Raw genomic sequence first — 13686 nt, forward strand, 5'->3', positions numbered from 1 at the left:
TTGAAGAAAGAATCCCAGCATGCACTTGGTGGAAGGCTTTGAAATTCCCTGGAAATGCTGACACACACAGAGAGAGAAGACTATATCCACAATATTGTAATTTCTTGAGCCAGTGAATGAGAGCGAGAGTCTGAGGTGAGGAAGCGAATCAAAATGAAGATATTTTTGTCAATGAGGTGAGACTTTTAAAAAAAAGAATATAAAATAAAATCAGAAAACCTTGTCACAGAATCACGGGACACATTTTACAAAGAACACATGTAAATACTTGAAACATTGCATTTTTTCCTACCACACATTCACTTATAGGAAACAAATAGACTATATTAGATAGAGACTTACATATTACACATCTGCTTCAGAAACATTAAACAAAAGTAAATGTTCTACTGTACTTATTTTATACCTATAGCTAAAGCCTGGGTTTTGCCCAATAGTTGTACAGCATTGGCTTATGGTCTAATGTTTCTGTGCACACTGTAGAACTCATTCACCATCATACTCATATACAATGTACACAAGAATCCATACATTATATTATTTTCTTATATGTCTGAAAATTACATTATTTCCATTCAATATGCTCACTAAATCTGTGGTAAAAAACAAGAGAAAGTGACACAAATCACTAATATATGAGAAATCAGTATTGAAGTCCTCATAAATGATGTTCTGTCACTTTGTAGGAACTGCGGCTCGGACATTGAGAGCTCTGTAAATGGCTTTGGTGCTTTTGCATGTTTTATGTAATACATTGCACCATTTGTCAAAAACCTGGTATGGCCTTTTAAGGTCAGTTGTGGATCTAGACACTGAATTATTCTACTTTTGAACTCATTATCTGCCTCTTGCTGAATACTTGGAATAATACTTCCAATAATAAAGCTTTATTTTGAATACTTCAAAATAAACAACTGAACAGATGCTATTGTTGCCAGACGGTTGTGAAGCCACCATGGAAGTAGCTGTACACGTGTCACCGCCACACTGTCACATTTAAAGATGACACTTTAATATCAGGAGGATAAACACCTCATCTGTGACTCGCTGTAGTTAAGCCTCGTATGTGGCACAACAGCGCCCCCATGCGGTCATACCGTGGTATTAGCCTACAACGCTTAAAAACACACAACACTATGTATTAAGCTCCCTTCAGTCAAGACACCAGATGGGACGAGTGTCGGGCTGATAAGCTGAGAGGAGATTTACTGGGTTTCAGAGGAAGAAGGCAAGTTGGGCGACTTTGTGCAGGTGCAGTATTAGCGGCGAAGAAGAAGAAGAAGAAGAAGAAGAAGAAGAAGAAGAAGAAGAAGAAGCGGACGTGACGTCAGAGTGCTGCCTCCAAAACAAAACGTAGTGCTGTTTCTTGACTTGCAGCTGCAGGTGTAAATGTTGGGCAACCGCTGTTCGCCTGCCCTTACGTAACGACATGTGGAGAGCAGAGCGACTTCCGCCCGTCTAGTTTGTGTCCGAGAACCGCTCCGGGTCAAAGAAAGACTCCCCCGGTCGAGGAGAGGAGGAAAGGGAGCATGGCCAAGCGGAGAGGAGGTGCGGAGACAGAGGCCGGTACAAAGAGGCTGAAGCCAGTGGCGCAGGCGCGGAGCGGCGGAGCGGAGAAGAAAGATGCAGGTATGGAAAGCCTGGACGGAAGTGCTCATCCTCCCTGTTTGTGTGAAGTTTGCATCCTACAAAAAAAAGAGTAGGAGAACCACATTGTGCGTGCTACTTTGTCCGCGTGAAAACAACTCTGATTGTAAAGTAGAGGGGGGGCAGTGTGTTCATTTTCAATTCAATTCAGTTTATTTTGTATAGCCCAATATCACAAATTACAAATTTGCCTCAGAGGGCTTTACAATCTGTACACATACGACATCCCTGTCCCAGGACCTCACATCGCATCAAAAATAACCTTTCATTCCCACTATATAGAGTATATGTCCTTATGCATACGCCATATTCATGCTAAATGCATCCCGTTTCCCGTGGTTATAAGGATATGAATCGCAGAGGAGAGGTATCTCTGCATGACGTTGTTGTTGTTGACATGCAGGTTCCCTTCCACACATGTAACATCACATATATAATAACCTGCGATTCTTTTTTTTTTATCGTCATAAAGATATTGGGACAATGTCGTAACGTAAAAGATGTTTAATGCCATAAATAAATACAAATGATGAAATAGAAATGATGTTTATCTTTTGTATGTGCTGTCAAAGTTAAAAGCCCCTATTATGTTATTGTTGCACACCAAAAATACACTTTTCAAGCAGCCAGAGTGCAGGTGTGTGTACAGAATATGGATGGTTACTGGAGTGGATAACCCACATACACATCTGTGTTCATCAAAACACAAAACTTGTTTTTGGAACTAAGGGACCATGTCATATACGCAGGCACGTGCACAGTAATTTTGGGGGACAGGTGCTCAAACCCCCCAAAAAAGGGCACCCATCGCCAAAATTATTTATGAAATTAAAAATAATAAATGAATAAATAAAAAACACAGTAGGACATTTTCAACTTATATATTTATTTTTGTTAACAAACAAATTATCAAATTGAATAAATAAATGAATACCAGGCAAATACAGACAAAACAGGGCTATATTTTATAACCAAATGCAATAAAACAATATTCTAACTTAAAACTTATCGAAACTCTGCTCTGGATAAATTGAAGGATCTTCACAGGAGCATCCTTCTTGGTGCCAGTCTCTCTCTACATTATGTAAGGTTAGGGCCCTAAAACCTTCTGAAGATTATACAATTGTATGTTATAGTGACCTCAATGTCATCCAAAACAACCAAAACCAATGTGTGTAAAATGTTGATATTTCTTATATGTTTTACACAGTGAAAAAAAGCCTGGGGTCAAATTGACCCCAAAGAACACCGATGCGTACAAGATGTGTACAGGACATTGAACACATATCATCATGTGAATTTTATGTTTACCCAGTTTTCCCCAATAAATTAGGAGAATTCATGAAATATGAAGCAAAATTGTCAATCATATATTTAGAGACGTTAAACATTGAATGGGGTCAAATTGACCCCAAAGGTAATACTGACAAACGTCAGTAAACAGCTGGACAAGGCTTTGAAATCACGGATTTCGTGAGTTTTTTGTCGGACCAGTTGCGACGTAATGTTTTCAGTGGCGCTAATGTTGCGGTTAATTTATCACCAAACAACGTCATTCCCTGTTTGTCTGATGCTGCGGGTCAGAGAAGAAGTAGGCTGCACCCCTTTTGGCGTGGCGCTCAGCACTGCATGAGCACAAGAGGAGGAGGAGAAGGAGGAGGGATGGGCGGTGCATGTCGGGGTGAAACTCACACAAGAACTCAAATAAATGCCCCGTCAGATATCAAAACACATTTGGGGGCAATTGATGACAGAGAGAGTAATTGTTATTCTTAAATACTGATGAATAAAGAAAAAAATTGGGCTCCAGGGCAAAAGGGCAGGTGCTTGAGCACCACTAGGGGTCTATATGTTCACGTGCCTGCATATACATTATTACTCAAAATGTATCACTTGTCAAGACGGCAGATCAAACAATACAAAATACACAAACGCATCTAAAGTAGAGAAGCAAATGAAAATAAGCTAACTTCAGGGGCCATTTCTGTCCTGAGTGTGTGCATGTGTAAAGCCTGCACCATACATAATGCAGATGTTTTGCGTGCTCTCAGATGTAATCTTTGTTCTCATCATCATTATCATCATAATTGATACCGGGCGACTGTGACTGGCAGAGCAGGTTCGCCCTTCAATCCATGTCGACGTGTCCTCGGACAAGACGTCCTGTGCCGACGGTGTGTGAATGTTCGTGTCCCGATGGGCCATCAGTGTATGAACAAGTGTGAATGGGTGAATGATGACAAGTGAGTCGCTATACACGTACCTGGCTGTATTCACTATTTACAAATGAGGTTTGGTTGAGATGACTGGTAGCTTGTGTTTCTTGCTTTTCATGTTTTATGACAAGTGATTCATAAACTGCAATCTTAATTCCCATGAGCCTTTCTTCTTCCTGCTTTGAGGAGGACTCGACCACCACCACCAACATTTGATTTCTATTGATATGTGCTTATTCCTATTCAGCTTTTAATCTATAACCATCTAAACTAATAATTTAAACACATTTCCTTTTCAAACACTTCTCACAATATGAAATGCAATGCAGATGTTGACAGAGCCAAGATAGTCTATGATGGTAATCTTTTGTGTCTAGGTTGATTAATGTGGTTGAGTGTCATTGATGCTAAATGTGACGGCTTTACATCACAACGATTCCAACTATATACGGAAAGAAAAAGATTCAAGTAGAAGACTGAAAACCAAACCGTACCCCTTTAGACTACTCAGTCTTAATCATTACTCAAACTCTGAAGCGTAAAACTATTTCTTTATGTCTGTCCTTCCAGGTGATGTCATCACAGAGGAAGAGGAGGAGCTCAAGAGGAAGATCAAACCCAAACCACGTGGCTCCACAAAACGAGCGTCGGGGAACACCTCCGCCACCACATCTGCAACTGCTGTCAAAACCAGTAAATACTTCCAGTCGCCAGTGAAGGAGGAGGAGTGTGACAGTGACGATGACTTTGACATGGTGACCTCAGCACCACCTGCGGTTACAGTGAGCGCCAAGGAAACCAAGAAAGAAGAAGAAGAATACGAAGAAGAAGAAGATGATGAGGACGAGGAGGAAGAGGAGGAGGAGGAGGACAGCGAGGAAGATGAGGATGATTGGGAGGAAGTGGAAGGTAAGTGATGGATCGGTGGAAAACAGCTTGTGTGTGTGAGGGTACATTTCCAATTCTTTTTCATTTTATATAAAAAAAGGTGCGAAGAAAGTTGGAAAATATTGTTTTCACTTTTATATTGTAGCATGTTGGGAGGAAAGAAGGGAATGTAAGTGAGAAAGTAATTGAGTGTGTCTGTGTTGACCAGAGCTTTCTGGGCCGCTGGGTCCAGTTGGACCATCAGAACCCGTCCTGCCCTCCCAGCCGGTTGAGATAGAGATCGAGACTCCAGAAGTCAGGAAAAAGTAAGCAGACATTTGTGTTGTAGTTAAATACAGGTTGTTGTTTTTAAAAAATCATAATCTGTTTTAGTATTCTCTTATTGATCTGTTATATGTGATCTCTCTCTCTCTCTCTCTCTCTCTCTCTATATATATATATATATATATATATATATATATATATATAAATAAATAAATTAATCTTAATCTTAAAGGGCTGACTTTCAAGGTCAGAAGAGTACCTGAAGAACGGCTCCTTTTTAAAGACTAAAAATGTTTCTGGACGCTACAAGGAACTGTATTTAAGATGAGATCGATCTCACTGAAAAAACTGAGCATATAGTATATACTATATATATATATATATATATATATATATATATATATAGTATAGTGAAATCGACCTAATCTTAAATACAGTTCATTGTAGCGTCCACAAACATCTTTAGTCTTTGGAAAGTTGCTTCTGACCATGAAAGTCAGCCCTTTAAGATTCCTTTTCTTCCTGTTCAGGCATAAGGTGCCTCAAGAACGTTTTCTGTTGTATGACCAGTTTTTGTTTTGTTAAGAGCGCCTTGAGGCTGTGGACTAACTCCATGTGAGACTGGTTCTCTTCGGTTTCATCTTAACCCTAAATTTCAAACCCGATGACACTCTGCATCTTTGTGGGATATTATATATATACATATACATATACATACATACAGCCAATGGGGTGCAAGTTTGTATATATTGATTATAGATTTGTGTGTGAGTGTACACTATTGCGAAACGTCAGATTTTTTCTAATAATCCTCATTTCTCATTGGCCAGGCAGAAGAGGCAGGCCGAGCTTGAGACTTACATGAGGCGGATGGTGAACCGATACAAGAAGGACGTGCTGATAGACACACACAAGGTGAAGACACCTTCCCCTTCCCCTTCCCGCCGCCTCCTTATTCTGTCCGATTTGAAGTCCCCACAGTGTGATTTATTGGTCGGTCATTGCAAACCTCCGATTGGTCTCTCAGGTCCACCTGCTGTGCCTGATAGCCAGCGGGATATTCCGCGGCCGTCAGTGCAGTGAACCGGACTTGCTGGCCATCACTCTGTCGCTGTTGCCCACCCACTTCAGCATGGTCGCCAAGGAGCGCATCGACCACAACTACCTCACCGGACTGCTCAAATGGTGTGTGCTCGTCGAATATGACGCCTGAAGCTACTTTTCATGTCCGACTGTTTAAAACAGTGCGACTCCAGGGTCATCAACGTCACCTTTATCAGTCACTATTACCTTGTAGTGACCACTGTATCTTCTATTTCCATGTTCCTCTCTCTCTCTCTCTCTCTCTCTCTCTCTCTCTCTCTCTCTCTCTCTCTCTCTCTCCAGGTTCAGTTCAACGTTCACCCTCAACGCCTGTCTTCCCTGTGAGGAGCGTCAGAACCCCCGCACTCTGCTGGAGAGGCGGCTGGCCAGCCTGTCTGCCAGAAACCACCAGGAGATGACTCATGTTGGTGTTTTTGGAACGAAATCAGTCCAATTAAAAGAAAGAAGTTCTGCCTTTTTGACTGAACATTCAAAGGTGGAATAAACTGGTTGAATAATTATGCTCCTGTGTGTTTTGTGTGTCCTGCAGCTGTTTCTGTTGGTCCTGAGGTCTCTGCAGTTTTTCTGCCGATTGGTTATTTCTTTGCAGCCGATTCCTCTCAAACCCCCTTCAGCCAAGGTACGTCAATACTGATGTCAATACAGCAACCACACTTAGCCAACGGCTTCATTTTAATGTGCCGAGAACTCTGTCTCAAGTCAAGTTTTTAGTATGATGGCCAACAACTAAATACAGACTGGTGTTAAAAAGAAAATATTTTGAAATCCACACACTTACATACTGACACATTCAGCATAACTTCTCCATGAAACAGGATCTCGAGGGCTCATTTAAACCGGTTAACCTTTTAAAAGGTTAAGTCGAGTGCATCAGGGAGATTGCTAAAACATGTCTATTAAAATGTAAGTCTTTGCAATCATCAGATAGAAAAAAGGTGATTTACTAATGTGTTTATAATTTGTTATGCAGTTGAGAAAGTGAGAAAAATCTTGTTGTATCATTTGAATTAGGGATATATCAGATGCAATCTGTCTTTCCCTAGTTAACTTGCTGATAGTCCGTACCAGTGGTTCCCAACCGTTCCTGTCTGCTGTACCACAACAGCACCTTACTGATGAACTTAAGTTCATTGGTAAATCTTTTTTTTTTTCTTTTTCACCGGTAACCGTATATAATTGTTTGTGGTTACAGGAGTTATTTTTCATACTGTTGGAGCTGTCAATGTTTAGGTCGTTATGGTCAAGTCTGAATTCATACCACTACCACCTGGAGTAACTTATCATTTAGTAATTCACTTACTTTTATGATTCTCTTAACTGTTTAACCGTTACTTTTAGCTAACAGTTGCAAACTAGTTTTCATACAGTCTCACAATTGCAATCATATTGTTCAGAAGTTACAGCTGACTGGACACAATCCTGGTACTCCTGGCCTGAGAGGCAATGGTCGATACCTTTCAGAAGTTATATCTGTTTAACTTCTGCGTAGTTTCACTTCTAGGGAATAATTATTTTATAGAGTATTCTGCTCTAAGACACATAAATATAAATATCGTTGTGCTTTCTGCAGGGCCAAGGGGCTAGAACATCTACCGGTGCCCCAGGAAAGAGCAACACAAGCCAGCAACCCTCCAAGACCGCCTCTCCTGAGCAGAAGATCTCTCCTGGCACCAAGAGACCAGCTGGAGGGGCGAAGATCACGGGAGGCCGAGGGGGAAAGAAAGCAAGGACGAAAGAAATAAAGGAGGAGTGTGACGAGGTAAAGAAGAAGCCTAAAACATCGGGAGGGCAGAGACCAAAGAACTCCAAACGTCGCAGTATCGCCTCCAAAGTCAGCTACAAGGAAGAAAGTGAGAGCGGAGAAGAAAAGGAGGAGGAGCTTAGCGAAGAGGAGGAATTTCAGGCGACCAGTGAGAAAGATAGTGAGGTTTCAGAGGGAGGAGCTAAATCCACAAAGTGGAAGAAGGGGAAACGAAAGAGCAAAGCCAACGCAAACAAGAGAAGGAGTAGTGGAGGAGAAAAACAGATCAAAGACGAGGAGGGCAAAGAGTGGGAGGAAGAGGAGGAAGAAGAAGGAACCGTACACAACCGAACTAAGCGAAGGAGTGGGAGAAAGAATAAGGGGCCTGGAGCGGACGAGTGGTTGGAGGTGTTTCTGGTGAAAACGTCATCCTGGGTCTGCGTAGACGTGGAGCGCGGTGTCGGGATGCCTCACCTCTGCTCCCAGAATGCAACAACGCCGATGACGTACGTGGTGTCTGTGGACGGAGACGGCTTTGTGAAGGACTTGGGAAGGAAGTACGACCCCACCTGGTTGACATCTTCCAGGAAGAGGCGGGTGGATGAGGAGTGGTGGGAAGAGACGCTTGGCTCCTTCCTCGGACCCGAGGACGAGAGGGACAAAAAGGAGGAGAAGGAGGTGAGATGTTATACACAAACAATGTCCATCTTACTTTTCTCACAACATTGTTCAACACCCCTTCATACTTATTGATAAGAGCCCTTTTCTCTCCGTTTTCTTCCGCCCATGTTGGCCACCCAGCTCCAGAACAAACTGCTGAACAAACCCCTGCCCATCTCAATAACGGAGTATAAGAACCACCCGCTGTATGCCTTAAAGAGACACCTGCTGAAATATGAAGCCGTCTACCCATCAACCGCCACTGTACTGGGATACTGCCGGGGAGAGCCGGTGTACTCAAGGTCAGTGGCAAAACAGTCAGCAGTGCAATGCAGTGGGATTACTTTTTAGCCCTCGGTAAATGTGTTCACTAATAAGTCCCCTTAAAGTATATAGACCGCTTATTGTTCACTAGGTTTTTTTTCTGGGAGGTTCGAGCATCTTGTTCTGGTACGATTACAGTGTCTGGGCCTTCATTGGCCAGGTGCATTGGAAGATCAGCTGAATTGCGTGACCTGCGTGTCTGAATTAATTGAGGCTGTGAGCACCTGTGTCCACCTGGTGGTGCTCTTTTTTATAGTTACACTGTCACGTGCATGAAGCTGTGGGGTTCAGATGTTCACAGTGTTCTGATGGCAGTACATTACATCTGCTGCTGACTGCTGCTGTTTGTCAGGATTATCATCCACATTTACTGATGCAACCTAAATAAATGATGCGTGCATTGGGCTCAAGCCATGAGCAAAAACTTACAATTCTTAAAGGAAATGGAAATGTTCTATCCAAAGAGTAAACTATTTCACAATATTCTTATCATATTTAAATTGTCTTTCTCTTCAGGGATTGTGTGCAAACGCTCCACTCCAAAGACACTTGGTTGAAAGAGGCACGGACGGTCCGACTAGGAGAGGAACCATTTAAGGTGAGTGGGAATATGTTTCTCAAATCTCTTCTCCTTATTTGCTTCTCTGTTATTTCTGTTCCCGTTCTACTTAATTCCACTCTTGACAAATCGGTCCAGCAGTCTTTAACTTGCATGATTCATGTTCTATGAGGTGAACAACTTCATGAACAGTCAGAATCAAATCAGAGTAAGAACCATTTATCGCTAAGTAGCTTACACATACAAGGAATTTGGCTCGCTGAATGTTGCATAACAATAAACACAGTGCAATGCTACAGGACATAATAAAAAAATGCAAGAGTGTGTAACAAAGAAATTGTCCTGGGGATGTAAGTGTCAGTGGGGATCCCGGGCTTTATTGATGAACCCGACTGCAGGCGGAAAGTAACAGTTCTTCTGGTGTGAGGTCTTGGTCCTGATGGACCGCAGCCTCCTGCCAGAGGGGAGGGACTCCAACAGACTGTGTCCAGGGTGAGAGCCGTCGCCTACAGTCTTTCAGTTGACCTCTAAATGAGATCACAATCTAAATGTAAATCAACACTCTACTGTTCAAACAGCCACCATTCCTCCATCATAGTTTCTTTTCCGAACATTGAAGTGGATGAGGCCCGGTCGGTTTGAGCTCAGCCATGTGACTTGAAGCCCAAAACCAAAGAGCACGGCTGCTGTGTAGCATATTATTCAGTTTCTAGAGGAAACGTACGTGCTTTACTGCTGTGTAGACAACAATACCTCTATTGTTAGACTGATTATACAGAGATGTACTGTAAAGGTAGTATTGCCTAATGGATGCATGACTACAGGATTTCTTTTAATTGTGTGACTGAACTGAGGAGACGATGTGTCTAAAAGCCCCGCTGTCTCACTCTCTGTCAGATGGTGAGGGGCTTCTCTAATCGTTCCCGCAAAGCCAGGATGGCGTCTGAGCGGAAGGAGGAGAACGACCTGGCTCTGTTTGGGGAATGGCAGACTGAAGAGTACCAGCCGCCGATAGCTGTGGATGGGAAGGTAACGATAACGGGGAGGGAGCGCACTCACTGGAGCAGCAAAAACTATTTCAATTTTTTATTTTTTTTGTATGTAACATTCGGAGGAAGTTTGGCGCGGGCAGTGTTGTTGACATGTTTTCTGTGACTGTATCTCCAGGTTCCCCGTAACGACTATGGCAACGTCTACCTGTTTAAGCCCTGTATGCTACCGGTGGGCTGTATTCACCTCCAGCTGCCCAACCTGCACCGCGTGGCCAGGAAGCTGAACATGGACGCCGCCCCTGCGGTCCTGGGCTTCGACTTCCACGCAGGATACTCGCATGCTGTGTAAGACAACACTGGGTGGGGTTTAGTAAACACCACTGATTTTTACGCAAATGTTATAACAATTTAATAAATGCTTATGATATACAGTAAATGATTAAATGTGTGTGTTTCAGGACTGATGGTTACATTGTGTGTGAGGAGCATGAGGAGATTCTCAGAGCGGCCTGGTTGGAAGATCAAGAGATTCAGAAACAGAAGGAGAAAGAGGTGTGTGTACGTGTGTGTACATGTGTGTACATGTGTGTACGTGTACCAACTTACTTTCAAGTTAAAGCAAAACGAGTCGTTCAAAACCCGTTGGGCACTAAAACACCGTGTCGACGTTTCCTCCCTTTCACTTTCCAGAAAAAAGAAAAAAGGGTGCTCTCCAACTGGACTCTGCTGGTGAAGGGGCTCCTGATCAGAGAAAGACTGAAGCAGCGCTACGGAAAGAAGAACCACGGACTCGGGAGCCTCGCAGAGACTGGTGGGCTTTCGTCGGATGAGGAGGAGGTTGAGGCCGGAAACCCTTCAGCCAAGACGGCGTCTGAGACTCTGGCCATGTCCTGGCCCCAGAACAGACAGGCGGAGGAGGACGGAGGGAGCATCAGCGGACTGAAGAGGAAGACCACGACAAAACGAGAAAAGAGAGGACAAGAGAAACACTTGTTCCCCTTTGAGAAAGTGTGATTTCAGGGAGCCAAAAACACACCTAGGTTTAGTTCAATCAAGGCTAATTACTCTGTCTGACTGCTCCTGGTATTTACTTTGGAAGACGGTCACATTCCTTGCACGCAGTGTGCCTCAGCTCAGACACATTTTTAATCAATTTTTACAAGGTTAGTCATCCTTGGAACCTTTGGCTGTTACATTATGAGAAAGGGAATGAGAGGAGGAGGAAGAAGTAGTCAACTGATCTGCAGAGTGATCGTTTTCTTCCAGTAGTCATAATACATGCATTAAACCTGCTCTTTCTCCACCATCACTGTGCTGGTTTGAGCCCGGTGGACATAGTTTCCCTTTCAGTTCAGTACACAAAACGGCATATACAGCTCATGCCGACTTGATGTGTGGCAAGTAAACACCAACAACCCTGTGTGCCAACAACACGACAAACAATACAGGCGAATACACGATAAATATACATTTATTTTCCATCGCTTGTGGTGCATCCACTGCCTGCTACTGATTAATTTCATCTAATTCCAAAAAAAGCCTGTTTCCCCTGTGACAACCAACTGGACCGCAGCCGTTCTTGCTGACTTGACTGTACTCTATGTAGCTTGACTCAATGAAAACAGAAACTTGTACTGTTGTTGTCGTCGTTCCAGTGAAAAATCTCCTGGTTGTCAAGTTTTCAGGAACCAGCCCAAAACAGCTCTGCTACTGTTCACTTTTGAGTTGATTTGGCTATTTTGTGGTTGTCGGATCCACGTATCTGACAGATAGGCAAGTGCGTGAGCTAAGAAGCTCTGTCTGTCTCGACTTCTCACAAATCCTGTACTTCCTTTCTGTCTCTCTTTCCATTTTAGGCTGCTACATCCCTAGAGGTTCACGGGTTCCTGCTGTATTCTGAATCAGCCCTCACTTTCAGCCTCTCACTCAGCGCTTTCACACTGTTGTCATGTTTCACACCTTGTGTCTCTGTACGTGTTTTTGTACACAGCAGGCGATTGCTGTATTTAAAATGGTAAACCGTTTTTGTATGAAAATAATTTTTCTAAGATATAATAATAGTTATGAGCAAAAAAAACAAAACAACATTAAAAATATTTTGTTGACTGTTTTGCTTTTGTTGCATTTCTTGGATATTTTGTAAAGCAAAGTTTGAACTTTAAAATGATGATGTCTATCCTAAAAAAAAGCATGAACAATTCTGTGATTACACAAATGACCGTAAGACTAAACATTGTTTTATTGCTACATGAATTCTGACTAGATTCAAATATATTTCAATAAATGTGCACAATTCCTAACAAAAAAAACCCATTGTAATCCAAAGAACATTTTGAAGTAATATGTGTGCCATTTTACACCAGTAATGACTAACGGAACTGTTATGAATGAAATGTTGTGTGCATAAACACCAAACGTCAGCTGAGATGCGGATGCATGTTCCTTCTCAACAATTCAAGACAAGTCAGGCCCAACCCTCTGTTTCACTCAGGCGCTGCTGGGAAGCAACGAAGAGCTAGTGGATTGTTCATAAAGCCCCCGTCCCATACCTTTAGACCTACAACACTTTGAGTGCAATGTTTCCATCCCAATGCAGCAGCACCTGCAGAGCAACAGCCACACTTTGCACTGCACATGTTTTGTTATAATAATGTCTAAACTTCAAAAATATTCAGATGTTAAAGTTACTATGTTAATTAAGTTGCTGTACATGCGAGGGAACAATGTAACAGTGTATGATAAAAGGAACAGTATGGGGACTGATGGTGATGTGATATCATTTGAATACCAAACATAGCAATGCAGTTCATTTCATTTGATTAATGATGATGATTTGTGTATTAATATGGAAACATTGCCTTCATCAATGTGACTGTGACGAGTACCTGAAGGGACGCAAACACACCTCATGGTCGACCTGTGCATGGACTACCTGCTCCTGGTTAAACCAGCAAAAAAGTATCTTATTATGTTACAAATGTTTACTTTAATACTGAACTTCAAACCCCAAAAGCACAGACTGCAAGAGGACCAATACCTATGCAACAAATTAAATGTGTATAAAGAACTACGGTGTGTCATTTAATGGAGATAAATATGTGTTGTTGTTTTTTGTGCAAAATGCACACAATGATGACGAACAAAAGTGTGGGGACATTGGGGAAGGAGAGTTCCTCTGATTTGTGTCATGTAGATATGTGTATGCTTACAATACACATATCTAATAAGGATGTTCAGTCCAGTCTGCCATTAGCTGAAGATACATTTGTTGTACGGTTATTCATATTAAAT

General features: G+C 42.3%; 1 protein-coding gene across 1 annotated transcript; it reads left to right on the plus strand.

Annotated features, from left to right (window-relative positions):
• The first annotated feature begins 1142 nt into the window (after nt 1-1142).
• On the plus strand, nt 1143-12503 carry xpc (xeroderma pigmentosum, complementation group C). Its single transcript, XM_034537421.1, has 14 exons — nt 1143-1629; nt 4434-4772; nt 4960-5056; nt 5846-5930; nt 6043-6200; nt 6402-6522; nt 6649-6738; nt 7690-8538; nt 8662-8822; nt 9361-9442; nt 10301-10432; nt 10571-10740; nt 10854-10947; nt 11086-12503. The coding sequence occupies exons 1-14, from the start codon at nt 1530-1532 to the stop codon at nt 11407-11409; spliced, it is 2802 nt and encodes a 933-aa protein (XP_034393312.1). The 5' UTR covers nt 1143-1529; the 3' UTR covers nt 11410-12503.
• The last annotated feature ends 1183 nt before the right edge of the window (nt 12504-13686 follow it).

This window comes from Cyclopterus lumpus, chromosome 7, assembly GCF_009769545.1.
Source record: "Cyclopterus lumpus isolate fCycLum1 chromosome 7, fCycLum1.pri, whole genome shotgun sequence".
Taxonomy (NCBI): Eukaryota; Metazoa; Chordata; class Actinopteri; order Perciformes; family Cyclopteridae; genus Cyclopterus; species Cyclopterus lumpus.

What these genes read in the sequence shown, in the direction of transcription:
- xpc (XM_034537421.1), top strand. Translation starts at nt 1,530, where the DNA reads ATGGCCAAGCGGAGAGGAGGTGCGGAGACAGAGGCCGGTACAAAGAGG. An exon ending in TCAAACCCCCTTCAGCCAAG is followed by an intron (nt 6,739 to 7,689) that starts GTACGTCAATAC and finishes TGCTTTCTGCAG; the next exon opens with GGCCAAGGGGCTAGAACATC. An exon ending in ACAAAAAGGAGGAGAAGGAG is followed by an intron (nt 8,539 to 8,661) that starts GTGAGATGTTAT and finishes TTGGCCACCCAG; the next exon opens with CTCCAGAACAAACTGCTGAA.